Raw genomic sequence first — 27,590 nt, 5'->3', positions numbered from 1 at the left:
GTTATTGGTCAGTATGCAGGTTACAGAAAAAGTGGGTTAGCATATAAGTATTGAAATAAAGCCCAAACAATTCAACCCTGGTGTGGAGTCATATGAAAGCTATAAATTTTGGCTCTAGTGTGAAGCAGTGTTACAACCAATGCTATAATTGGATCTGGGTAAGAATAGTGTAGTAGATTAGAAATAATACTTCCACTGGTATTGCTCTCCCATCAGGTACTAATTTCAGCAGTTTCTCAACTGCATAAAGAGTTTACGTATAGATAAAGACGAGTTTCAGGATCATAAATTTATAATTATAGAGGCAGTGATTCTGGGAACCTTTTTTTTTTTAATGCCATGACCTTTATCCTAAATCTCTGATGACATTTTTGTGTACCAGTGTTCAAAGTATACCAGATTATCTAAACAATTAAAAATCCTTCCATTTGAAGGTAAAGTATATGCCCTGTCATTTTAAAAGAAAGCTGTTAAAGTGAGTTAGGGCATTACTTGGGATTAAACTATAAGGAGTATTTAGAATGGCACCGGATTCAGCTGCTTGTCTTTGGAGGGGCAGGAGAAGGGGGCAAAGTTAAAATACCAAAACCTTGGGCGCCTGGGTGGCTCAGTGGGTTAAAGCCTCTTCCTTTGGCTCGGGTCATGATCCCAGAGTCTTGGGATCGAGCCCAACATTGGGATCTCTGCCCGGCAGGGATCCTGCTTCCTCCCCCATCTCTCTGCTCACTTCTCTGCCTACTTGTGATCTCTGTCTGTCAAATAAATAAGTAAGATCTTTAAAAAAAAAAAATACAAAAGCCTTTTTATTTTGAAGTATTTCAAATAATATAAAAGGTACAGGAAGCAGCATAATGAACTTCCTGGGTACCTATCACCAACAAATTCAGTGGAAGCCCCTGGTGTACTTTTCCTAGATCCATTTCCTTACTCCCTGGGGGGGAATTCCTATCTCCCTTTGTACAAACTTCCCAGCTGTGGCATTTCCCTTTCTCTAGACCTATGTAATTTTGTTTCTTTTTTCAAAGTTCACTTCAGTGACCTCTTTTTATCCTAACTTTATTGCATATTGTATAATAGTAGGAGTGGTCTGAAAGGGAGTTGAAAATAATGTATACGTGAGGTAAAAATCTACCTTAAAATCTAGGCAAGGGGAAGTTAGATTTCAACACTGTACTATATGCAGAACAGAATTGGTAGAGTAGGTATAAGAATAACCTAACAATGTAACTGTTTCTAGGAAGGTTACTCTGATAGGAGCTGTGTGGAGTTGTGGGTCTAAAAGGAAGTGATGATTTGCTAATCATTTTGATTGGCTTTTTTCCTCCTAGTTACTGTATAGTGGTAAGATTTTACTTGGCCTCCAGACACTTTACCATTTTGACAGAAGAGAAAGGAGCTGGTGGCAAAAAGCTTAATAATGAGTATTTCTAGTTTTCAGGATTTGGGAAATTACTCCTGACCCCTTTTAGAATCTGTTGACAGTGAAGCGAATACATAGATTCTATTAGATTTCTACTTTAGTCATTGGTAATTTTTTCAGCTCTCAGTGCCAGCGGTGCAAGGAAAACTACGCCTAACCATTTTCTCTGAGCTGTTGCAGCCCTCTGCTGGTCTATAGAAGTCGCACAATTTAGAACCCTGTCAGGCTAGAAAGAGGTCAGTAAATCAGCAGCTTGTTTTTAGAATCTTCAAACTTTAGAAGTCATTTATGCCACCTCTCTCAGTTGCAGATAAGTATTTTATATAATACATCTTCACAATTGTGGAAATAAATGTGCATATAGATTTATTAGATACCCAGGACAAATAGATCATTGTAGACACAACTGCCTGTATTTCTTTAAAAGCCTAAATACATCGTTAGAATGTGGTCCTGTATGGTCCAGTGTTCAACAGTGTCAAGAAACATCTTTTTACCACTAATCTCTTTTGTAAATATTGTCTAATAAAGTAATGAGAATTTTGTTTTTTAAAAATTTTAGATGTTATTTAGTTGCTACTGTTTGGAGATAAATACAACAGACAAATGCTAATTGCTTCTTTTAGATTATTTTCTTTAAGGTGCCTCCTTAGCGCAGTAGGCAGCACGTCAGTCTCATAAATTATTTTCTTTTTTTAAAGATTTATTTATTTGAAGGGTGCCTGGGTGGCTCAGGGTCCTGGGATTGAGCCCTGCCCTGCATTGGGCTCCCTGCTCAGTGGGAAACTTGTTTCTCTCTCTCCCACTCCCCCTGCTTGTGTTCTCTCACTTGCTGTCTCTCTTTCTGTCAAATAAATAAATAAAATCGTTTAAAAAAAAAGATTTATTTGAAAGAGAACATACACACATGTATCGGGAGGGGGAGAGGGAGAGAATCTCAGATAGACTCCTCATTGAGCATGTTGCCCACTGCCCCAATGCGGGATGTTAGATTCCTGAAAGATAAAGTATTTTGCAGCACCAGCCCAAAAGGCTATATTTACTGGACTGAGCTTCTGTCCTGAGTCTTTTATTTCCTGTCCTATTCTGGTGGCTGGGTTAGAAAACATAAAACACATGAAAGTGCCTATACTTTCCCTCTTCCTTTGTCTGAGGCACTCGCTCACCTGTCATCTCATTATACTTTCCCCTAGAACAGTATAGTTCTCCAGAGCAAACAAAGTAGAAGTTGACCTATTTTTTTAAATTTTTATTATTTTAGATTTTATAATTAGTAAAGTTAATATAAAAGTTATTATAAAACTATAAAATAGACCATAAACTTTCCTTAAGGGCTTTTAAGAACATTGTTTTAAGGACGCTGTTGGGGAGAGTTTATTTAAAAGGTTGTGGATGTTTGTCTTCATCTTTTGCATGCTGTTGGTTAAATTTGTCATGTTTTTGATACTTATTTCTTGGCGTGGAATTCAACCGTCATATTCTTGTGGGAAAATGTTACGGAATAGCTGCCAGAAAATATTATAGTGAAAGTCAGTCATTGGTATGATAAAGAGTTCACAATCTCCTTTCATAGACTGCATTCTGTCTTGAATGGTTTAAGTAGTCAAGTGGGGGAAAGTCCAGTTAATATCTCAGAAACATGCCATTTATTGTGAGGCCTTTTCCACTTCTTTTAGAATCACTTTTCTTTTTTCTTTTATTTTTTTTTGGGTGGGGTCAGATTGAGCGCACAACAGGGAGAGCAGCAGGCAGAGGGAGAAGTGGGCTCCCCTTTGAGAAAGGAACCTGATGAGGACTCCATCTGATCCTAGGACCCTGGGATCCTGACTTGAGCTGAAGGCAGACCTTCAACTGACTGAACCACTCAGGCGTCCCTTAGAACCACTTTTGAAATGTGAGGGAATTAAGTCGTATGGTCTTTAAGTAGGAAATAACCTAGTATTTATGTGTAATGGTTTACACTTTTTTGCAAAGGGGAAAGGCAGAAATAAGGATGTCATATTTTTTTAATAATTTAAACTATCATTTTTGCATTCATAGAAAAGTAGAATTTGGAGTGCAATTATTCTAAATCTCTTATTCTGGAATCAGAAGTTTTAAACAATTTTTTTTTTAAGATTTTATTTATTTATTTGACAGAGAGAAATCACAAGTAGACGGAGAGGCAGGCAGAGAGAGAGGAAGGGAAGCAGGCTCCCTGCTGAGCAGAGAGCCTGATGTGGGACTCCATCCCAGGACTCTGGGATCATGACCTGAGCCGAAGGCAGCGGCTTAACCCACTGAGCCACCCAGGCGCCCCTGGAATCAGAAGTTTTGAAAGGATAGGAGATCTGCATTGTCATCTAGCCTAACATTACTTTCAAAAAGAAACAGAAATACTGTGAGACATGATGAAGGTCAACCAAAAAGTCAGTGATAGGTCTCAGAATAGAGTCTTGGATTTCAAGTTCCAAGATGAAATCATGGATAACGGAATTGTAAGTTTCCTAACTGAATGACTCTTAAGGATCATTTAATTCTGTTGCCATAATTTAATCCTTTACTAGATGCCTTTTTTTTTTTTTAAACAATTTTGAAGGGAACGTTTTCACCCCCAGAACAGCTGCAACTCAGGGAAAGCTGAAACAAGAAAAATGGAATTCTTATTCCATGATTATGGTCCTATCTTTTCTTTGAATGTAAAATTAGTGGTGGACTTAGAGGGCAGTATTTGAATATTTTATATGTATCAGTGACTGCTACGATATCATTTAATTACTTTCCATATCTTTATCAGTTTAGCTTTATTATTTTATAATATAGGTGAAAAATTTATGTAACTTTAATTTTGTTTTTCAGTTGTATTTAGTCTAAAGTGAATGTTTTAGGGACTTCTAGACAAAAACGTAGACTGGGGAAGCTGCCTTTTTCAAATATGTGGAAATGCTAGATAAAAATAAAACAATAAAAAGTGCACAGTGGAGTTTAAAAGCTAGAAATAGGAATCTGCAGGTGCCTGAAGTAGAAACAAGACTCATCATCATAATAGAAGACAGAAAGTGAAGCCCTTTTCTATAAAGGAAACAGATATTCCTCAACCGGTGAGCTTTAATGCAGTGGTGGAATTCAAAGGCCCAGGATTTCTGAATTCATGAGTGGGGTAAACAAACAAAGAAACAAAGTCTAACTACCTGCCTGGGTTTATTTTTCCTGTCTTTTTATTTTCAACCTTTTTAGTATCCTTTCGTGGTTTCTCTTAGAAAGTATATTGCTGAATCTATTATCTAGCTGCAGAGATTTTTATCTTTTTGATTATGGAGTTTAATCCACTTTCATTTATTATAATTACACATTGGAAAGTATGTACATTCTGTTTACTAAACTTCTAGTTATTTTGTACAGTTTTTTAATCCTGAATGTGTGTGTGTGTGTGTGTGTGTGATGTATCTTCCCTCCAAACAAGACAAGTACTTTTTTTTTAAATTTTAAGACAAGTACTTTAATTGCTTTCTCACTGTCCTCTGGTCTTCATCCCTCCTCCACCACCAGTTTCCCAGTAGCCATGTGGATGTTGTGTTGAATTTTAGTTCGGTTGCTGGGGGTTTTCTTCAAGCATCCATCCATCCTTTTTCTTACTTTTTATATAAAATATGCTTTATTAATTATTTACTCACTCTTACTCACGTATATCATGTAGTGTCCTCACAGATTTATTTCACTTCCTATTTGAGTGCCTATATGAAAGCAGTTTCAACAGGGTGTTTGTATGTAAACATTCTAAGGCTTTTTATGCCTGAAAATATCTTTAGGCAACCCTCACTTTTAAATAATAGATTAGTTTAATTATAGATATTACCGCATTATCTTTTTGCTGCTAGTGCTGCTTTTTGTAAGTTCTGATATCTCTATCCATTTGATTTCTTTTCCTTTTAACATGACCTGTACTTCCTCCCTAGAAGATTTTGAGATTTTTGTCTTTTCCAATTTATAATGTGTCTGAGTGTAATTACTTTTCTGTCTTATTTCCTTCATTCATTCAGCCAATACTTATTCAGAAATCTGTGTGCCAGGATGTATTCCAGAAACTTTAATCTGAGGTCTTTCATCTTCTCAATTCTGAAAAATTATTGGTCATTTTTTCAAATATTTTGTTTTCTCCATTTTTTCTTTCTGTGAATTTTATTATATGTATTCTGCTGCTTCTAATTTATCTCTTAATTTTAATATTTCCCCTATTTTATTTGCTTGTTTTTTAAAAATCCCCTCTTTATGCCTTCTGCAGCTATCTTCTTTCTACCTGATCTTCTGGCTCATTCTTTGGCTTATCCATTCTATTATTTGTCAAATTTGTGAAGCTCTTTATTTCAGCCATTATACTTTTCTACTCTCTATTTCTTCCTTTTTTTTTTTTTTAAGGTTTTATTTATTTATTTGACAGAGAGATCACAAGTAGGCAGAGAGGCACGCAGAGAAAGAAGGGGAAGCAGGCTCCCTGCTGAGCAGAGAGCCGGATGTGGGGCTAGATCCCAGGACCCTGAGATTGTGACCTGAGCTGAAGGCAAAGGCTTAACCCACAGAGCCACCCAGGTGCCCCTCTGTATTTCTTCTTGCTTCTATTTAATCTTACTTCATATTATCAATCTTGTCTTATCTCTGAGGATTTTGAATGCCTAAAAAATTGTTCCATAATTTTTCATACAGCGTACATAGTTTAGTTTGAGTTTAGATTTTATTCAAGTTCAGTGGAAAGTCAGTAAAAAAAAATTTAAGCAGGGCAGTGGTTTCATCCAATTTGTAGTTTTAAAGGATCCTCTGCTGCCTGTAGAAGGTATACATAGGGGTGAGAGAGCAAGAAAGAAAGAGAGGAGGAAGGAAGAAGTGGGGTAAGAGTAAAAGCAATGGAAGTTATTTGTGAAGCTTTTGCAGTTAGCCTGTTCAAATGATAATAGTAACTTGGGATGGGTAGCAATCAAGATAAAAGGACATGGATTTAATTTGGGATATGTAGTAGAGATGGAGTCAACCTTTCTGGATTTTTGACTTAAGTGATGGGTAGATGGTGATGCCATTTCTTGAAATGGAGAAGATGGATGGGAGCGTGGAGGAGAAAATTTGACAGGAAAAATCAAGAATTCTCTGTAGTCCTATTTGGTTTCATATGCCTGTTAGACATTCATATGAAGATGTCAAACAGACAGTTGGATATACAAATATAGAGTTTTAGATAAGGATTAAAGGTACAGAGTTAGACGTCCTTGGCATTTAATGATACTTAAAGCCATGAATCTAGATTAGGTCATTTAGGGAGTGTGTTAAAAGAATAGAAAAGGGTCTAGGTGCTGTGAATTGTGTAAACCTGGCGATTCACAGACCTGTACCCCTAGGGCTAATACATTATACGTTAATTAAAATTTTTAAAAAAATTTTTAAAAGAAAGAAAAAAAAAGGGTCTAGGATCTAGTCCTGAAGCATTCCCAACATTTACAAGTTCTACAGAAGAGGAAATGTCAAGAAAAAAAAGTACCCTTTTTTTAAAAAGAGCTTGTTCTATTGTTTGCACAATTTTCAGCATAAAACATATACTATACTTTGTTTAACCATATTTTTGTAAATGGCCATTTAGGACTCCCCCCACCCACCGTGTTAGGACATACAAGTAATATTTCAGTGGACGTCTTTTTTTTTTCTTTATTTAAGATTTTGTTTATTTACTTGAGAGAGGGAGAGAGCACTTGAGTGGCAGGAGAAGAGCAGAGGAAGAGGGACAAGCAGACTCTGAGCCCACTGTGGGGCTTGATCTCACTACCCTGAGATCATGATCTGAGCCTTAATCAAGAGTCAGACACTTAACTGATTGAGCCACCCAGGAGTCCCAGATGTCTTTTTTTTTTAATAACCTTTGCATATTTGTGTAGCACACATGTAGGATAAATTACTAAAAGTTGAATTATTAAGACAGAAGACTGCATTTGTATTTTAATGACTCAACCAAATTCCTTTCCGAAGAGGTTATCCCAGTTTCATCATCATCAGCAGTGTATGAGCATTCAGGTTTCCCTGAACCCTTGCCAGCACAGCTTTAGTCTTTATCAAGTCTTTTTAGTGAAAAGGGTCTCATTATTTTATAGTTTTAAAATTATGAAATGGATTTGAATACTTCTTTGTGTTTTCTTGTTCTTTAAACTGCCTCTTTGTATCTTGTTTGTTTTTTGTTTTGTTTTTTTAGGGTAAGCTGTCTGTTTTCAAGTGATTTGTTTAGAATTCTTTGATTATTAGTCCTTTTCCATTTGTGTTGGAAATGTTTTCATTTGTTGTCTGATTTTTGCATTTCTAGTTTACAGGTTTTATTTAGGATAAATGACTTTCAAAGTCAAAATGACTTTCATCTTTTATATCACATTTTAGAAAAGCTTACCTATCTTAAAGAATTTTTTCGAGTTTTTGTTTTTTTTTTTAAGATTTATTTATTTATTAGCGGAAGAGAGAGCATGAGCACAAGCAGGAGGGACAGAAGGAGAGGAAGAGATAATCTCAAGCAGACTCCACACTGAGTCTGGAACCATGTAGGTCTCCATCTTGTGACTCTCAAAACCAGGAGTCAGAGGCTTAACTGACTGTACCACCCAAGCACCCCTCTAGTATTTCTTGGCTTAATTTTTATGTTTATTTCTTTGACCCAGAAATCAACATTTTTAACTTGCCAAATTATTCTAAAATTTATTTGGTGAGAATTGGAAAGGTAATTTGACAAAAGATGATGGACCAAAATTTATTATAAAGCTATACAAAAAAGCATAAAAAATAAAATACTCAAATGCAAAAAAAAACCAAACTATAGAATATTGGTACAAGAATGGAAAGACCAAGTACTGAAAAAGACTAAAAACCCAGACTAGAAGACAGGTTTGGGTACACAAGGGAATAAGAATGCTATTAAAAATTGGCATTACAGGTAGATGGGAAGAGTTAAATGTCAAAAGAAGTTAAAGGAAATAGCACTGAGTATATTTTCTGATCTTGAAGCAGAGATAGGTTAAGCCTAAAAGAAAAGGAATGATTCATAAGGAAAATGCAAGCATAAATATGTATTTTTGGTAGTATGTTGTACAGTCTGGGCACCTGTGTTCATAGCATTATTCACAGTAGTCAAGAGGTGGAGACCACTTCAGTGTCCGTCAGTGGATAAATGGATAAACTAATTGTGGTATATACATGCAGTGGATAGAGTATTAGTTCAGCCTTTGAAAGGAAGGAAATTCTGACACATGCTGTAAGATGGGTGAACTTTGAAGACATGCTGAGTGAAATAAGCTGGTCATAAAAAAACAAATACTATAAAATTTCACTTACACATGGTATGTAGGCAGTTAAATGTATGGAGACAGTAAAGTGGTGGTTACCAGTGGCTGGGAAAAGTGGAAATGAGTTATTGTTCAGTAGGTATAGAGCTTCAGTTGAAGCATGAAAAAGTTCTGAAGATGAATGGTGGTGATGCTTGCACAACAGTGTGAATATACTTAATGCCACGGAACCATACACTTAGAAGAAATAACAAGTGATTGAGGATGTAGAGAAAAGAGAATCCTTGTGCAGTGTTGGTGGGGATGTAAACTGGTGCAGTCACTATGGGAAACACCCTAGAGAGTCCTCAAAAAATTAAAAAGAGAGCTACTGTATGATTCAGCCATTCCAGTTCTAGGTATCTTTCCAAAGAAAGTGAAAACACTAACTCAAAAAGATTTATGCACTTCCATGTTTATTGCAGCATTATTTGCAATAGCCAAGAAACAGAAACAACCTAAGTGTCCATTGAGAACTGAACTAATTGAAGATGTATGTGTGTACGATGAAATATTATTCAGCCCTTAAAAGAATGAAGTCTTGCCATTTGCGGCAACATGGTGGGCCTTGAGGGCATTGCACTGAGTGAAATAAGTCAGATAGAGAAAGACAAATATCTCATATGATCTCACATGTGAAATTTAAAACAGAACAAAAACACAGAGCTCATAGATGCATAGAAAATATTGCTGGTTGCCAGAGGTGGGAAGTGGGGTGTAGGCAAAATAGGTGGAAGGTAAGTCAGCTTGTAAACAGATGGCTTCGCTAGTGAATTTTACCAAACATCCAAATAAGTTAATATCAATTCTTCTCAAACTCTTCCACAAAATAGAACAGGAGGGAATCCATTTTTTTTTTTTTTAAGATCTTATTTATTTGTTTGACAGAGATCACAAGTAGGCAGAGAGAGAGGGGGAAGCAGGTTCCCCGCTGAGCAAAGAGCCCAGTTACAGGGCTCGATTTCAGGACCCTGGGATCACGACCTGGGCCAAAGGCAGAGACTTTAACCCACTGAGCCACCCAGGTGCCCCCAGGAGGGAATTCTTTCAAAATAATTTTATGGGGTCACCATTATCATGATTCCAAAGCCAGATAAGATAACATAAGAAAAGAAAAATTGCCACCGCTATCCCTGATGTGAATGTACATACAAAACTTCTCAATTATTAGCAAACCAAATTCAGCAGTATGCTAAAAGGATCATACATGATGATCAGATGGAGTTATTCCAGGTATATGGGGATGGATCAACATTCTCAAGTCAGCTAGTGTGTTATATAGCACATTGAAAAATGAAGGGTAAAAGTCATATCTCAATATATGCAGAAAAAGCATTTGACAAATTTCAACATCCAGTTACGAAAAAAAAAAAAACACTCAACAAAGTAGGTAGAGATGGAATGTGCCTCAACATAATAAAGGTCATCTGTGACAGGCTCAGAGCTAACATCAGAGTCAATTGTGGGAGGTTGAAACCATTTCATCTGCAATCAGGAGCAAGGCAGGGATGTCCATTCTTGCTGTTTTTTTCAACACGGTATAGGTAGTCCTAGCCAGAGCAGTTAGTCAAGGAAAAGAAATAAAAGACCTCTAAATTGGAAAGGAGAAAGTGAAACTGTCATTGCAGATGACATGATAATGTATATCGAAAACTCTACCAAAAAACTGTTAGATCTAGTAAACGAGTTCAGTAAAGTTTGGAGATATAAAATCATAAAAAATATGTTGCATTTCTATATATTAATGAACTATAAGAAAGAGAAATCAGGAAACAGTCCTATTTTACAATTGCCTCAAAAAGAAAAAATTACCTAAGGATAAATTTAACCAAAGAGGTGAGGCCCTGTATATTGAAAACTAGAAGTTGTTAATGAAAGCAGTTGAAGATGACACAAATGGAGACATATCCTGTACTGATGGATTGGAGGAATCAGTATTATTAAAATGTCCATACTAGCCAAAGCATGCTGTAGATGCATGCCCCGAGAAATTCTTCTTTTACACTTCAAGGCTTTACAGTTGGACTAAGAATTAAATTTATGTGAGACAGATTAACAGGAGAAAAAGCCCAAAACTTTGTTATGTGCTGATGGAGGCCCAATAATGAAATGAAATCCAAGAAATGGGCAAGGCAGACAGTTTTTATACTTTTTAGACAAATACAGTAAATTTGTGAGGAATTGAGAGGATAAAGAAAACATGTTTGGGAACTTTATGTAGTAGGAATTTTAAGTGAAATTTGGGCTGAGTTAGTAGATTTGTTTCTACAGCTTTTTCATTTTTGAAGTCCCTATCGCTGATGATAAGGATGCCTTTTCACTTAGTACAGGGAGGGTGCCTTTTATATGGTAGATTTTTTCCTGCTTTCAGACACACAAAAGAGTGTAAGTATCCGTCCGTGCACTTTCCCAAGTAGCTGCAATTCAAAATAATATGCTGTTGTGGTAGATTTTGGGTGGCCTTACCTTGGCCCCTACAACACATACGCGCGTGCGCGCGCACACACGAATATCATTCAGCAATAAAAAAAGAATGAATTTGTCACAACATGGGAGCTCCATAAGGACAGTTGTATAAAGTAAAATAAGTCCGACAAAAAGGCAAACACTGTATGCTCTATCTTAAATTTGGGATCTGGAAAAAAAAAACAGCAACAACAACTGACAAAAAAGTTCATGGATAAAGACAATAGTAGTTGCTAGAGGTGGGGGTAAATGGTGTAGGGGGTCACATTTAAAATAAAATTAAAAAATAAAAACAAATAAGTCATAAAGATGTAACGTACAGCATGGTGACAGCATAATTGTACAGCATGGATAATACTGTATTGCCAATTTGAAGTTCCTAAGAGTAAATCTTAAAATTTCTCATTATTAGAAAAATAATTTGCAACTGTGTATGGTGATAGGTGTTAACTAGACTTATTGTGATCATGTCACGATATATACAAATACTGAATTGTTACGTTTTATGTTTGAAACTAATGTAATGTTACATGTCATTATACCTCTATAAAAAAAAGTGGTAAATTCTATATTATGTATATATTTCACCACAGTTTAAATTTTATATATATATATTTTAAATTTAAGTTATATATAATTACATATGCATAGTTATAATGACTATAATTTAACCACAATTTAAATTATTATAATTTAAATTTAAATTACATGTAATTATGTATATAAACAGGCATACTTCATTCTCTTGTACTTTGCTTTATTGAACTTTGCAGACATTGCCTTTTTTTTTTTTTTTTAAACAAATTAGATATTATGGCAACCTTGTGTGGAGCAGGTCTGTCAGTGCCATTTTTCCAACAGCCATTTGCTCTCTCTGTGTCTTTGTATCACATTCTGGTAAGTCTTGTAGTATCTCACACTTTTCCATTATTTGTCATGGTGTTCTGTGATCAGTGATTGCAACTCCAAACTCAGATAATGGTTAACTGTTTTTAGCAAGAAAGTATATTTTTAATTAAGGTATATCCATTTTTTCAACTTAATAGACTACAGTACAGTGTAAAACAACTTTCATGTGCACTGGAAAACCACCTGGAACTTTTTAAAATTGAAATAAAAGTCACGGGTTCCTGAGTGGCTCAGTGGGTTAAAGCCTCTGCCTTCTGCTGGGGTCGTGATCTCGGGGTTCTGGGATCGAGTCCCACGTTGGGCTCTGTGCTCGGCGGGGAGCCTGCTTCCTCCTCTCTCTCTGCCTGCCTCTCTGCCTACTTGTGATCTTTCTCTGTGTGTCAAATAAATAAAATCTTAAAAAAAGAAATAAAATCACATATGATTCCTATTTTAACCATTTTAAAGTGTACCATTTCGTGGTTTTAGGTATATTCACAATGTTTTGCAACCATCACCATTACCTAATTGTAGACCATTTTTAATTACCCAAAAGGAAACCTGTTTTCCCTCTACTCCCAGCCCCTGGCAGCCACTAAAGACAGCTTTTTAAAAAGTGGTGTTTATCTCCCTTCCCAGATATTCTGATTCAGTAGTTCTAAAGATAAAGCTAGACATCTGTATCTTAAAAACAACAACAACAACAAACCATTCTGCTTTGCTTCTGGTAGTCAGGTAAGTTTGAATTACCGGGTGGCATAAGCCCAAAAGAAGAGCATATTTTGAGTAAATTGAAATGTTCTAGAAGCAGTAATGTGAATTAAAGAGGATCTCATCAAAGCTAAAAACAAATGCCAACACAGTTTGATTGTCTTTAACTTACACTTGATCTTAGCCAAAAGGCCGAGAAGCGATTGATTGTCTTTAACTTAAAAGTCAGTTTTAGGCAGGGTTGAAGTGAGGGAAATAAACCATTTTATAAAATGTCAGTTTGTTGGGCGCCTGGGTGGCTCAGTGGGTTAAGCCGCTGCCTTCGGCTCATGTCATGATCTCGGGGTCCTGGGATCGAGTCCCGCATCGGGCTCTCTGCTCAGCAGGGAGCCTGCTTCCTTCTCTCTCTCTGCCTGCCTCTCTGCCTACTTGTAATCTCTCTCTGTCAAATAAATAAATAAAATCTAAAAAAAAAAAAAAATGTCAGTTTGTTGCATCTGTGTAGTAGATTTCAGTTAACTTTTACTCCATGTGGTCTGTATTCATCCATTGCTAAGTTTTGGTTTCAGTACTTTGTTCTGCTTATTTTCTCTTGGGTGTCCCCCCCCCCTTTTTTTTAAGAACTTCTGCTTATCTTAGCACATTTAGAGGAAAGCTTCCTCTCTTCCTGCCACCATCATCATAGTAAAAATGCTTTTAAAGGATGAGTACTAATTGCCAACTAGGTATGGAGCTGTATGTACTAGTAAAGCTAAGCATATTTGATAATTGGGAAAGATTTGCTGACAGACTGAGTTTGATACCTTTTCGTTTTATAGCTAGAAGCCAAAGACAAATTCTAGTATTTTGTGATATCCCTGTGAAGAATTTTGGAGTCAAACTTATAATTTGGAAAATAGAGTGACTAGACTTATAATTGGAAGATAAAGTAACTAGAGCTAACAAAAAATAATGTTTAAAGCATTGATTCTGAGGGTCCACTGCTCACTGAATGCTATAAAACTATAAAGTGATCTCAAAATACAGAATTTTCTTTAGTTTCTTTAAAGGAATACTTCTGTGGATTTTCACTTTTACTTTATGTAATATTTTATGTCCATAGCATATAGCTTCACAGATTCCATCATCTACTTCTCTTCTCCCAAGTTCTCTTCCAGCCATACTACCAACTATGGGTGTTTTTTTTTGTTTGTTTTTTTGTCCCCCCCCCCCCTTCTTGCCAGTAGTCTACCAGTAGTATTTTTTTCTTCCTGGATTTTTTTCCTTTAACCCTCACTTGTTTTATCATATTGAGTAGCTTTTCCCTACAGACTGCTCCTAGGCTTATTTCCTTCTTGATTAGTTTTTCAAAGCATTTCCTCAATAAAGTTTGGCTTTTTTCTATGGGCGATTTTGTACTCTCTGCTAGGAAGATTTCTCCACATTGTTAGCCTTAGGATAAAGAGTAAGTCATAAATAAAAAAAAAAAGAGCAACTTACTACAGTTTCCTGAAGAATCAGTTTTGTTATTATACCAAGAAGTCTGTCAAGCAAAACTTGACATTGCAGGTACCTCAGCCTTGAAGAAGGATGCTTATCTTTATCATTATTCATGTTGAGTTAGCTGTGTTGTTTGAATCTGCCCTTCATGTTATTAAATTAAAACTTAACATTAGTTTGGTCTAGACATTGCTTCTGGCTAAATTAGTTGTACTTGCTTGGTTAAACTTTACATTGTGGGTAGTGATAAGCATTTTTATCAATAGTTCTTGGCAAATTTCCAGGAACTGGATTTTTTAGGTACGTGTGCATTGTGTCTCAAAAATGGATCAGTTGGACTCCTTTTGCTAAAGCAAATGCATATGTAATCCAAAAAAGTGTGCTTATAGAATATTTTTCTACTAGAAAGAAGGATTGAGTAAGGTAGGTGGCTACCACCTTACATAGGTCAAGAGATTAAAGATACAGTAGTTTTCTTACAGTTACATGATTCTCTTCCTCATCCCTCCCCCTACCTCCCCACCCCACATCAGAAGCAATTTCTAGAGATTCCAATGAAGAAGGCTTTGAAAAATCAGTTTGGAAAATACTGTTTAAAGTTCTACTAAAAGGTAAAGAATTGTGTAAAACTACAGTCGTTTTTTGCTTACAATCTAAAAGAAATATAATCCGTGGTTTCCAGCCTTCTTTTAAGACTATTTTAAACATAAAAATCTAGGGGCGCCTGGGTGGCTCAGTGGAGCCTCTGTCTTCAGCTCTTGTCATGTGATGGAGCCCCACATGGGGCTCTCCGCTCAGCAGGGAGCCTGCTTCCCTTCTCTCTCTGCCTGACTCTGCCTGCTTGTGACCTGTGTCTGACAATAAATAAATAAAATCTTTAAAAAAAAATAAACTTAAAAATCTACAGAAGGCAATAATTGAGGAAGCAATAAATTTTCTACCTAGAGTGGAGGGAAAAATAAACTTCCAGAGAAGCCAGTGTTAAAGGTGATAATTAAGAGGCAGTGACCAGAAACTAAGAGTTGCTGCATATACTTTTCACAAAAATGGAAACAGATTAATCAAAGAGAAGAAAGCTGTGGAGCATTTATGGCATAGTAACAATCAGTAAAATAAAATAAATATGATACTGGTGTTTGAGTGCTTTTTAGGATCAATTTTGTAAGTTAAAGTACTCTCATAAAGAGTTATCTTGTGGAGAAAGGAAATAACAGTTAAAAAAAATTTAATGATACTCTCAGGCTGCTTACTGTAGGTATTTTTTAAATTAACATGATATCTCACACACCCACATGCATGCATTTAATGTAAACATATGTATGGCTTAATATCATAGAGAAATACCTGGTCTTAGATTATGAAATGAGTCCTTATGAGAACTTTTATAATACCAGTAAAAATACTCACTAATTTGTTTTGAAATTTTCCTAATGATAAGAACCACTAGGATACTTAGTACAAAGTACAAATTCTTGGTTCTATTTCAACCTATTAAATGTGTATTTTAACAAGCGTGCCAGGAAATTTTTATTAAGTAGGGCTACATTAAACTGAAAACCTTTTGCACAGCAGAGCAAACAGTGGAAAAGGCATGCCTTTGGAATGAGAGAAAATATTTGCCATACATTAAGGGATTAATGTCCAAAATATGTACAGCTCAGTGGCAAACAAACTCTATTTGAAAATGGACAAAGGACCTGAACATTTCTCCAAAGAAGACACACAAATGGCCAAGTAAATGAAAAGGTGCTCAACATTACTAATCACAAGAGAAATGGAAATCAAAACCATGATGAGATCTCACCTTATACCTATTAGGATGGCTGTTACCAAAAAGACAAGAGATAGCAAGAGTTGGTGACCATATGGTGAGAAAGGTCCCTTATACGCTCTTGTTGGAATGTAAGTTGGTGCAGCCTCTATGGAAAAGAAATGGGGGTTCCTCAAAAAAAAAAAATGTAACTGCTATTGGATCCAGCAATCCCATTTTTAAGTATATACCTAAAGGAAATGAAATCAGTACCTCTAAGTGATATTTCTGCTCATGTGTTGCAGCATTAGTCATGATAGCCAAGTGTAGAATCGGCCTTAATGTCTGTTGATGAATGAATGGGTAAAGAAAATATGGTCTTTGTATTTACAATGGAATATTGTTCAGCCATTGAAAAAAGGAAGTCCTTCCATATGAGCCAACATGGATGAACTTGGAGGACATTACATTAAGTGAGATAAGCCAGAGACAGAAAAATAAATACTGCATGATCTCACTTACGTGTGGAATCTAAAAATGAACTCACAGAAGCAAAGAGTAGAATGGTCGTTGCTGGGGATTGGAGGCAATCGGGAGATGTACAGCATGCTGACTATAGTTAATAATGTATTATATTTGAAATTTTCTAAGAGTATAGACTTCTGTGCTCTTACTATACACACATAGATAAACGTTAATTATGTGATGTGAATGTTTTAATTAGCTTGATTGTGGTAATGGTTTTATATATATATATGTATATACACACACATATATATGTATGTATGTATGTATAGATATAGAAAGTTACACATTTTACACCTTAGATATATATGGTGTTTATCAGTTATACCTCAGTAAAGCCAGGGGGGAAAAGATGATGAGGTGTGATGAGAGTGTACATTCTTGCCTCATTGTTGATCTTAGGAGACAAAGCATTCAAGTTCTACTCTTTTCCTCCCCCCCCCCAAGATTTTATTTATTTATTTGACAGAGATCACAAGCAGGCGGAGAGCAGGCGGGTGGTAGGAGGGGTGGGGGGGCACGGGGGGGAGAGCAGGCTCCCCGCTGAGCAGAGAGCCAGATGTGGGGCTCTATCCCAGGACCCTGGGATCATGACCTGAGCCAAAGGCAGAGGCTTTAACCCACTGAGCCACCCAGGCGCCCCTCAAGTTCTACTCTTTTACTGGGAGTTGTTTGCCATTGATAAGTATTAACTTTTATCAGATGCTTTTTCTGTATCTGTTGAGACTATCTTTTTTTGTTTTTTGGGTTTTTTTTTTTTTTCCGCTTTTAGTCTGTTAACAGAGTGAATTGCATAGATTGATTTTCACACAATAAGCTGACCTTCAGTTACTGGGATAAATCCCACTTGTCATGGTGGATTGTCCTTTTTATACATTAAAGATTTTTTGGTAAATGATCATGAGCTTTTATATTGATCTGTAGTTTGTTTGTGTCTAAGTAGGCTCTGGACACATCATGGAGCCCAACATAAAGCTTGAACTCTCAACCCTAAGATTAAGACCTGAGCTGAGATCAAGAGTCCGGCAGTTAACTGACTGAGCCACCCATGCGCCCCAATTATTTTAAATTTATTAATGTTTGTTTTTGACCCATGACATGGCCTATCTTATGTGTGCCCTTGAGAATGAACATTTTCCTGTTACTGGGCATATTTTTGTACAAAGGTCAGTTAGATCCAATTGACTTGAATTGATGGCATTTTTCAGTTCTTTTTTATGCATTTTGATTTTCTGTCTTATTGAGAGTAGTTGAAGCTTTCAACTACAATTATGAATTTGTCTATTTCTCCTGTCAGTTTGGTCAGTTTTTGCTTCCTGTATTTTGAAGCTCTGTTGCTAGTTGCATACACATTTAGTGAACTGATCTTTTATCAGGGTGTAATATGTAAAATTACCCTTTGTTCTGAGATCTGTTTTGTCTAATATTAATGTAGTTACTCTAGCTTTCCTTTGATTAGTGCTTGCATGGCATATAATTTTTCCATTCTTTTACTTTTAACCCACCTGTATTATACATGTGAAGTAAGTCTCTTGTAAATAGCTTATAGTATGGCCATTTCCCCCTTTCCTTCTGATAGTCTCCTTTTTTTTTCTTTTCAATTTTCTGTCTGTCTATTTATTTAATTCTAGCTCAGTTAACATACAGTGTTACAGTAGTTTCAGGTATACAGTCTGACATTCTTTTTAAATTTGTGTGTTTAGTTCATTTGCATTTCATATCATTTTTGGTTTGTTTGGATTAGGTCTACCATTGTTTTGTTTGTTCCTTCTGTTTTTCATTCCTCAGTTTTATTTTCCTGCCTTCTTTTTGGTTATTTGTATATTTTAAGGTATTCGGTTTTTGTTTCCCTGATGTGATTTTGATTATCATTTGTGTATCATTTGTATATTCGTTGCTCCAGCAGTTACATTATATAGCATGGGCTCAGAACCTAAATGTATATTAAATGTTTAATATTTATGGATCAAAGTAATATTTTTAGAATCTAATTTTGATTTTGATTGTTCTGAGATTTTCCAAATAAAGTTATTGAAAGACAATATAAGCTTTTTCTGACATACAGTCCATTAATAGAATATTATTGCTATGTATAATTTTCTTAAAAATACTCAAGACAGTACTAAATTCACCAGTAACTTGCTTTGCTTGATCTACAAAGGAGATAATGCTTTATCTTTATAGTTTCACCTAGACTAATGCCTGTTGATACTATGCATATCCATTCTATTTTTGAGTCAGAATTTTTCTGTTTATGTATGACTCATAACCGTAACTCTGTAAGCTTTACACAAGGCTAGATTTGAGGGTGGTGCTATGTTTAAATGATTCTGTTTAAATGGTTATAGTTGAAACAGTTGAATGATCCCAAGGTAAACTGTGCATCATGTGTGTAGTATCAAAAAGATTTCTTTATTCAAGTTTATTTCTTCCTCTATAAATGAAAGATTTTAACTATTTGAATTCTGGCAGGTTTTTTTTTGTTGGAATGTATTCTAATTTGGCTGTTTTCAGATTAATTTAATCTGAAATAGTTTTGATAATTTAATAGTTGTGATAATTTACAAATAGTTTTGATAATCTAATAGTTTTGATAATTTACAAGTTAAGTCATTCATTTAAGGGATTTTGGGGTTTGTTTCGCCTATTGAAATCAAACATTTTAAAGCACTGTAGAACAATTTGAAGAATACAGAAGATGTTATTAATCCTCTGTTCAAGGTGTCTGGGTTTTAATAATTCACATAGATGCTAGAACTTAGCTTACTTAGACCTGTAATATCCATCTATAGGAAATTTATTGCATGAAATAATTAAAAATTAGACTTAACATTCTGCTTAATGTTGTGGTCTAAGTAATGCTCCTGTTGGCCAGCAACTTCAGTCTGTCCCAGTGCTGTGCAGTAGAGCTCTCTGCCATAGTAGAAATAAATATATGTCTGTATTGGACAGCAGTTACTTTAATTTTAGTTAATTTAACTTTCAGCGGCCACATGTAGCTGATGGGTCATTAGCAACACTGGTCTAGTCTCATAGCTTCCTTTTTTGTATGTAAAACTCCCTTCTTGGAATTTTTTTGCATTTCTAATGTAAGCTTGTATGTAAGCATAAACTTCTAAGAAGGCTCTTGACCTGCTGCAGAACAGGAAACAGAAGATTGATCAAATTAGAAAGAAAATGGTATATGACAAGATAATTACAGTATGATAAACATTAAGCAAATGAATAGGTTGATAAAATGACTAACTGCCTAGGAATGTCTGGGAGTTGAGTGAAGAATAAACACTCCAGGAATTTTAAGTAGGAATGGTTTCAAAATTTAAGTTAATTTAAAAAGAAATTAGATATTATAAAATTGCAATCAAACCTATCAGATTCTTCGTTGGGTCTTTAGAACTAAATTCCAGAGCAATGCAGAACTACCAGAGAATCTGCTACAACCTTCTACCTCTAGAAACAGGCTGAAATTATTAACCCTTTGTTACTGCTTTCATTTCTACTAATTGTTGTTCCTTGGAAAACTGCATATTAGATATTAGTTTAGAGAAGGTGGGAAAAAATCTAAAAGTATTTCTCTTCTTTTCAGAGACAAGCTGAGTGGACTTTAATTTGATGCTCAAATTCTTAAGTGACAACTTAATTTAGGCCAGGACTTACAGATACACAGAGTAACAAATTGCATTAATCGTGGTATATACCTTTAAGTAGGTTTCATTGTGTATATATACAAATAACTCTTATATATCCATTCTTTACAGATCCAGGATGAGAAGACTGATAAAAGAAGAAGCTAGCTGAACAGCTATAAGATGCCCAAATCTGGGTTCACAAAACCAGTTCAGAGTGAAAATTCTGACAGTGACAGCAATATGGTAGAAAAACCATACGGAAGAAAGGTATATGATTATACTAAAGATGTGTTGACTCTTTTGAAATTGGGAAAAACTCCCCATTTAGTATTTTTAGTAATTACCCATAAAATAAAAAGCAGTTGGATGCCAGATAAATCCAAACCATTTATCTAAAACCTTGAGAATTAAATTGGATTCCTAAGAAAAAGGTTGTCTTTCATTTGCTGAGATAACACAGTTACTAATGTGGCATATTTACTTAAATAATCATTGAAATAGTGTGGGAAAAAAAAAAAAATCCAAGACCTCACAATCATTTGGCATTTCTTTCTCCACCTCCTGACCCCCAGTAGCAAAAAACACATATACAGTTGCAATTCCAATTTCCATGTGTTAACCTTGGATAAATTTACGTAACTTTTCCAGCCTCGGTGTCTCTCTGTATTGGAGGACACATACTTCAGAGAACTGTTGTGACAGTGAAATGGCATTAAGTATGGTGCCTAATGTAATACTTGTTACATACTATATGCTTAGTAAATGTTAATAGTTTTTGTTGTTTATTATTAGTCATTGCCGATGACCGTGATTCTTTCTATGTCTATCCTTCTTCATTCCTATTTAATTTAGGCCCTCAAAACCTTCATTTAGATTTTGCAGTTGTCTCCTAACTGGTATTACTCTCCTTTATCTAGTTAATTTTATACATTATCTTTGGATTTTCCTTTTTGGTTTTTTGTTTTTTCTTTTAAGTCTTTTTCCCCCTAAGTCATTTTCTTATTGAAGGACGTCTGAAATGTTTCCGGTTTTTGGCAAGTATGAATACAGCTGTGATGAACATTTGTACACAAATCTTTTTTTTAATCACTTTTTTGAGGTATAATTTATATACCCTTGAAATTCAATCATTTAGTGTATAATCCAGTGATTTTTAGTAAATTTATAAAGCTGTACAGCCATCATCACAGTCCAGTTTGCTAAATGATCCTCATGCCCATTTGCGTTCAGTCCCTATTTCCACACCAACTCCCAGACAATCCCATATCTACTTTCAAAGTCAGGAATTTTAAGTATACAGACTTTGTTGTTTTCAAAAACTGTTTTGGCTATTCAGGGTCCTTTACATTTCCAGGCAAATTTTAGGATTAGCTTGTCAGTTTCTACAAAAAACCTACTGGGATTTTTATAGGGATTTTATTGAATAGATCAGTTTGGATAGTATTGACATCTTAACAGTATGCCTTCCAGTGCATCACCCCAGAATATCTCTGTTTATTAAGATCTTCAGTTTCCCTGAGCAATACTTTATAGTTTTTAGTGTATAAATCTTTCTTGTACTTCTTTTGTTAAATTATTAGTGTTTTACTCTTTTGGATGCTGTTTTAGTTAATTTCTTCATGGATTTTTCATTGCTAGTGTAAGAAATACAGTTGATTTTTATATAGTGATTTTTGTATTCTGTGACCTTATTGAATTCATTTATTGGTTCTAAAAGTTTGTGGATTCCTTAGGATTTTCTACAGATGGGATCATGTCTTCTCCATATAAAGATAATTTTATTTCTTTTCCAGTATAGATACTTTTTTTTTCTTGCCTGATTGTACTGGTAATCTCTGCCTTTGATTAAAATGATCCATTTACATTTAATATAATTATTTATAGGGTTGGTTTTATATCTGCCATTTTTCTCTGTGTTCTTTTGTTTCGTATTCTTTTCTTGTTTCTCTCTGATCTATGCTGCCTTTTTTTTATTCTAAATATTTTTCAGTGTACTATGTAAATTTCTGACTTCTTAAACTTATTAAATTTCTGATCTCTTGAATTGTAATCTTAAGAGGTTGCTCTCTGGATTATACTATGCATCTAACTGAATTAATATTGACTGACTTCTAGTAAAATATAGCAGCTTTGTTCCTGTACAGTTCCATTTCCTCCCCCTTTTTGGTGTATTTATCTGTAGATTCAACAACATTTGTTATCAACCCCAAAATAGATTGGTACAGTTTTATTCAGTCTTTTAAAGAAGTAAGATGTATGTATTCATACAGTTCTCTTTGCCTACCAATTTACCAGTTTGGTCACTCTTAATTTCTTCTTCTTTTAGATTCAAGTTACTGTCTGGTTGTTAATTCCTTCCAGTCTCTTAGAATTTCAGTATTTACTATAAGACAGATCTTTAGCCATGATTAGATTTCTCAGTCTTCATTGCTCTAGGAATATCTTGGTTTTGCTGTATTTTAAAAACAGCTTTATTGAGATAAAATTCACATAGCATATGATTTACTTATTTAAAGTGTACAATTTATAGTCTTTAGTATATTTACAGAGTTGTGCATTTATCTCTACTATTGATTTTAACACATTTTCACCCAAAAAAGAAACCCCCATCTATCCACCAGCGGTCACTCCTCATTCATCTCCCAACTAGCACAGGCCAAGGCAGTCACTAATCTACTTTCTGTCTTTGTGGAATTGCCTATTCTGGATGTTTCATACAAATTGACTTACAGAATTGTGGTCTTTGGTGACTTCTCAAAGGGCAGTTTTTTTGGATATAGATTTCTTAGTTGACTTTTTTTTTTAAAAAAAGATTTTATTTATTTATTTGGCAGACAGAGATCACAAGTAGGCAGAGAGGCAGGCAGAGAGAGAGAGGAGGAAGCAGGCTCCCTGCTGAGCAGAGAGCCCGATGTTGGGCTCCATCCCAGGACCCTGGGATCATGACCTGAGCCAAAGGCAGAGGCTTTAACCCACTGAGCCACCCAGGCACCCCATTAGTTGACTTTTTTAAAGAAAATGAATATCTCCCTACTTTCTTGCTTTAACTGTTTGTACTAAGTCAGCTATTTTGAAGATACCCTTGTGAAGATGATTTTTTTTTTTCATTGTGTCTCTCTCTTTGACTGTCACATGCTTCGGATTCCCCTGTATTTATTCTGTTTGGGGTTTCTTGAGCTACTTAGATCTGTAAATTAGTTTTCATGAAATTTGGAGTATTTAATTTACTGATTTTTTTAATTTTCAATCTCACATCTGCTTTTAAACATTTCTTTCTTTCTTTTTTTTTTTTTAAAAGATTTTATTTATTTATTTGACAGAGATCACGAGAGGCAGGCGGGGGGGGTGAGCAGGTTCCCTGAGAGCCTGATGTGGGGCTTGATCCCAGGACCCTGAGATTATGACCTGAGCCAAAGGCAGAGGCTTAATCCACTGAGCCACCCAGGCCCCCCTGCTTTTGAACATTTCTAATACATTTTCATTCACTGCTTTTCAAATCCAGTATTTCCATTTGGCCCTTCTTGTAATTTTTTTTTCATTAGCATTTTTTATTTGATAAGTCATTTTTGTCATAAATTGTTTTATTTCTTTATAGTAACTGTCAAATCTAGTATTTGGGCTTAGAGAATTTCTACTGAATACTTTCATCCTTGGTTTTTTGTATGTCTTAATTTTTATTGAAAACTGGACAATTTAGGTCATATACTGTAGCACTTCTGCAATTCTGGTTCTCATTATTTCCCACCTGAAAGTTGTAACTGTTGCTGAGTTTTTTAATTTATTTATAACAAAGTGTTAGGAATTTATCTGCAGTATTTGTCTCAACCACTGGCATCCATTTTTTTTCTTTTTCTTTTCCAGTCTTGTTTGTGTCTACACAGACACAGGGTTACCCTGTGTCTGTGTAGCTTAGTCAGCAGCAATTGATTTGTCAGAGGTTGTACTCAAATACCAGGAGCCAGTAAGACTTCCACCTTCTACTGGCAGACTTGCCTGTGTGCTAGGGAGTGCATTTATTATTCAGGCATTTTTGTTTTGTTTTGTTTTAAGATTTTATTTATTTATTTGATGGAGCACAAAGAGGCAGAGCAGCAGGCAGAAGGCAAGGGAGAAGCAGGTTCCCAACTGAGCAATGAACCCAGTGCAGGGCTCGATCCCAGGACCCTGGGATCATGACCTGAGCCAAAGGCAAACACTTAACTGATTGAGCCACATCGGTGCCCGTGTTCAGGCATCTTTGAAATCTGCCCTGGCATTTACTTCCTGTTGGGCTCATCCAGGTCTTCCCTTTGCTTGCGTGCAGTCAAGGATATGTAGAGAACTTGGGCCCTCCCATATTGCCTCTGCTTGTACACACAATCTCCCAGTCAGTGAGGGATATATAGATTACAACTTTAGGCTAATAGGATTACGTGTTGTGCCCCTTCCAGTTGTTACCTACCCTGTTTGCTATTTTTATAAACAGTGCAGCTGGGTGTGGGCTTTTGGCTTTCTATACCAATTCAAGTTACAGTCTCTTGCAGCATAGATGCTGGTTTTCATTGCCAACCCCACCCTAGTAGCACTTCATGCAAGCTAAGCATCAGCCAGGGAATGAAAGCATTCCCCAGGCAAGAATACCAGACACTCACTGTTCTTATCCATAGTTAAGCTGTTATTCTTGAGGGGAAAAATGCTTCTCAATTTGTTGCTTTTTTTTAATTTCTAGAGACTTGAAGTGGTTGTTTTTGACAATTGTCTAGATTTATAGTTGTTTCTTGGGGAGGTAAGTTGCCAGGATCTTCACTCCACCATAGATAGGTTTCCCCAAATGTATTTTAATGCACCAGATGTGACAAATCTTAAGCAGAATGATTTCATTATTAGTGTTATCTAACAAACCTTACATGGGATTCCTAGTGTGTTATGTACTCTTTTATGACCATAAGAATAAAACAAAAGGTGGTTAAGGCATGATTTAAATCTTTATGAAGACTCTTAACTGTACTCTTTCTGTTTGTCTGAAATGTTTTGCCCTCAGGACCCCTTCAGCATAATCAAAGATCCCAAAATGGGGTGCCTGGGTGGCTCAGATGATAAGCCTCTGCCTTTTGCTCAGGTCATGATCTCCAGCTCCTGTGATTGAGTCCCACATTGGGTTCCCAGCTCATGGGGGAGCCTGTTTCTCCGTCTCTCTCTGCCTCACCCCCTGCTTGTGCTCTCTCTGTCTCTTTCTCTCAAATAAATAAAATTTGGGAGGAAATAATTCCAAAAAGCTTTTTTATATGTGGGTATATCTGTTGATATTTGTAATATGAGGGGCGCCTGGGTGGCTCAGTGGGTTAAGCCTCTTGCCTTCGGCTCAGGTTATAGTTCTCAGGGTCCTGGGATCGAACCCCACATCGGGCTCTCTGTTTGGCAGGGAGCCTGCTTCCCCTTCCCTCTCTGCCTACCTTTTTGCCCACTTGTGATCTCTCTCTGTGTGTCAAATAAATAAATAAAATCTTTGAAAAAATTTTAAAAAAAGATATTTACAATATCAGAAATTTGAACTGAGAAAAAATTAAATGTATATTAACTGGTTTTAAAAAGCAGTAAAACTATTATATTTACACACATTTATTTTTATGGAAAACAACAATATATTTCAAAACAAGAAATATTAGAAGTGTCCTTTGTTTTGCACATGGCTATTAATGTCTGATTTAACAGAAGCCTACCAAATTCTCATCTGCTTCTGCATGCAATGTATTTAGATATCACTTGTCATGTAGGCTCTAGAAAACTCTAGTATGTATTCTTGAGAGAATGACCAAGGTGCAGCAACAGCTTAGAATTATTGTGAGCATATTTCTGACCTTGAAGATCCTCTGAAATGGTCTCAGGTACCATACTTTGAGAATTGGTCTACCATTATGAAGCACATTAATGGAAGTACTGAGTATACAATGATGGGACAAAATGGAAGTATTGAGTGTACAATGATGGGACAAAAAGGAGAGAAGCAGTCAGCTGTAGAGAGTTCAGGGATCGTTTCACAATAGAAAAGATAATATGCTTTCTCAAGGATGGATGAATATGTGGCCAGCAGGAACGTAGAAGCAGAGGGACAGTCCAAGATGTAAAAAAAACATGAATCTTAACATTACAGTAGTATATATAAAATTAGGATGTAGCCTGTGGATGATGGATTGTAGGAAATGAACATTAGACAGGGGCTGGTTCATTATGGCCTTATGTGTCTTGCCAAGGAACTTGAAATTTGTTCTGTAGCCATTGAGTCAAAAGGGAAGGGCCATGGTAGAGAGCAGTTAGTGTTACTTTAAAAATCCAAGCAAAGGCAGTGTGGACAGTGGCTATGGGGGTAGAAGTTGGCAGATCTAAAAGATGCTGAATAAATTAAACTTGAGTATGTAGAAGGAGTAATCTGTGTCCACCCTGAGGTTGATTGAATTATCATTCCCTGAGAAAGAATCCAAGAAAGGAAATGGCTTGTTTTGAAAATAATGTTTGGTTTGTACTTGTTGGGTTGGCCACTGGCACATCCAACTGGAAGTATTAATAGGCAGTTCGATATAAATCCAGACTCAAAACAGCTCATTGGAGATAAATATATGAGGATTGGTAGAAAAGTAACCGTATCATTATGGAGATGTCATCCAAAGAGAGTGGAGTGAAAATGGAGGAGATATACCCGGAGGAATTCAAATCCTTTAAGAGTCATCAAGAGACAGGAGATGAGGACAGAGAGAATCAGGAGAGGCTAAGCAGAGAAGAATAGCTAAGGGAGTCTGTATGCCACATTGCACAAAGGTTAACAGGAAGGGTGAGGACATTGGATTTTCAGTTGAGATACCTAAAAATGACTTTGCTTGGTAAAAGTAATTTCAGTAGAGTTGTAGGGACAGAATGCAGTGCTAGATTTGAGGAGACAGTTAGAACTTTTAATTCTATATGTTTGAATATAGTAAAGGTTGCATTTGTGAAATTGCATCCTGACTGCTTGATATCATTTTGGGGGTTGAATTTATATGGCTGAACTTGTTAAAACTTTTATTCTTCCTAGGTACTCTGTATGTATCTTTTGAAAGCTGCCACTAAATCTACAGTAATGGCTAAGCATTGTTTTCATAAAAGTGTAGAAACAGCTAGCAAAAAACACTTTTCACTAACATACTTCTATTAAAAGCATTGCTTTGGTAAGTTAAGAATTCTTATTAATCATTAGATTTATACAGTAAATGGGAAGAATAATACAGACTATTAGGTTTTTCATTTATTAATTTTTGGCTTACTCAAAGTGATATATGTAACTTCTCAATCTCTCTGTTCAGTCACTCAGTACTTTTTCAAGATCACATACTTGTTTATTTGGGGTAAGGGTCAGAAACTCTTCTGAAGCAATGTGCATGGTATTGCTCATT

At 35.8% G+C, this 27,590-nt stretch overlaps 1 protein-coding gene across 8 annotated transcripts in view; it reads left to right on the top strand.

The window, feature by feature from the left end:
- ANKRD12 (ankyrin repeat domain 12) overlaps nucleotides 1-27,590 on the top strand; it is a 122,438-nt gene that overhangs the window by 8,615 nt on the left and 86,233 nt on the right. For 5 of the 8 annotated variants that reach the window (XM_004742716.3, XM_013051383.2, XM_045065375.1 and 2 more), the window contains exon 2: nucleotides 20,317-20,454. In XM_004742716.3, coding sequence (XP_004742773.1) covers nucleotides 20,368-20,454 — 87 coding nt within the window. In that variant the 5' untranslated portion in view covers nucleotides 20,317-20,367. Of the gene's footprint in view, nucleotides 1-12,013; nucleotides 12,103-20,316; nucleotides 20,455-27,232; nucleotides 27,366-27,590 lie in introns of those variants that run through there. The other 3 variants (XM_013051384.2, XM_045065376.1, XM_045065377.1) reach the window with 3 other exon arrangements.

This window comes from Mustela putorius, unplaced genomic scaffold, assembly GCF_011764305.1.
Source record: "Mustela putorius furo isolate JIRA1106 unplaced genomic scaffold, ASM1176430v1.1 tig00003858_pilon_pilon_pilon, whole genome shotgun sequence".
Lineage (NCBI taxonomy): Eukaryota > Metazoa > Chordata > Mammalia > Carnivora > Mustelidae > Mustela > Mustela putorius.
This window is presented reverse-complemented; position numbering and strand designations above follow the sequence as displayed.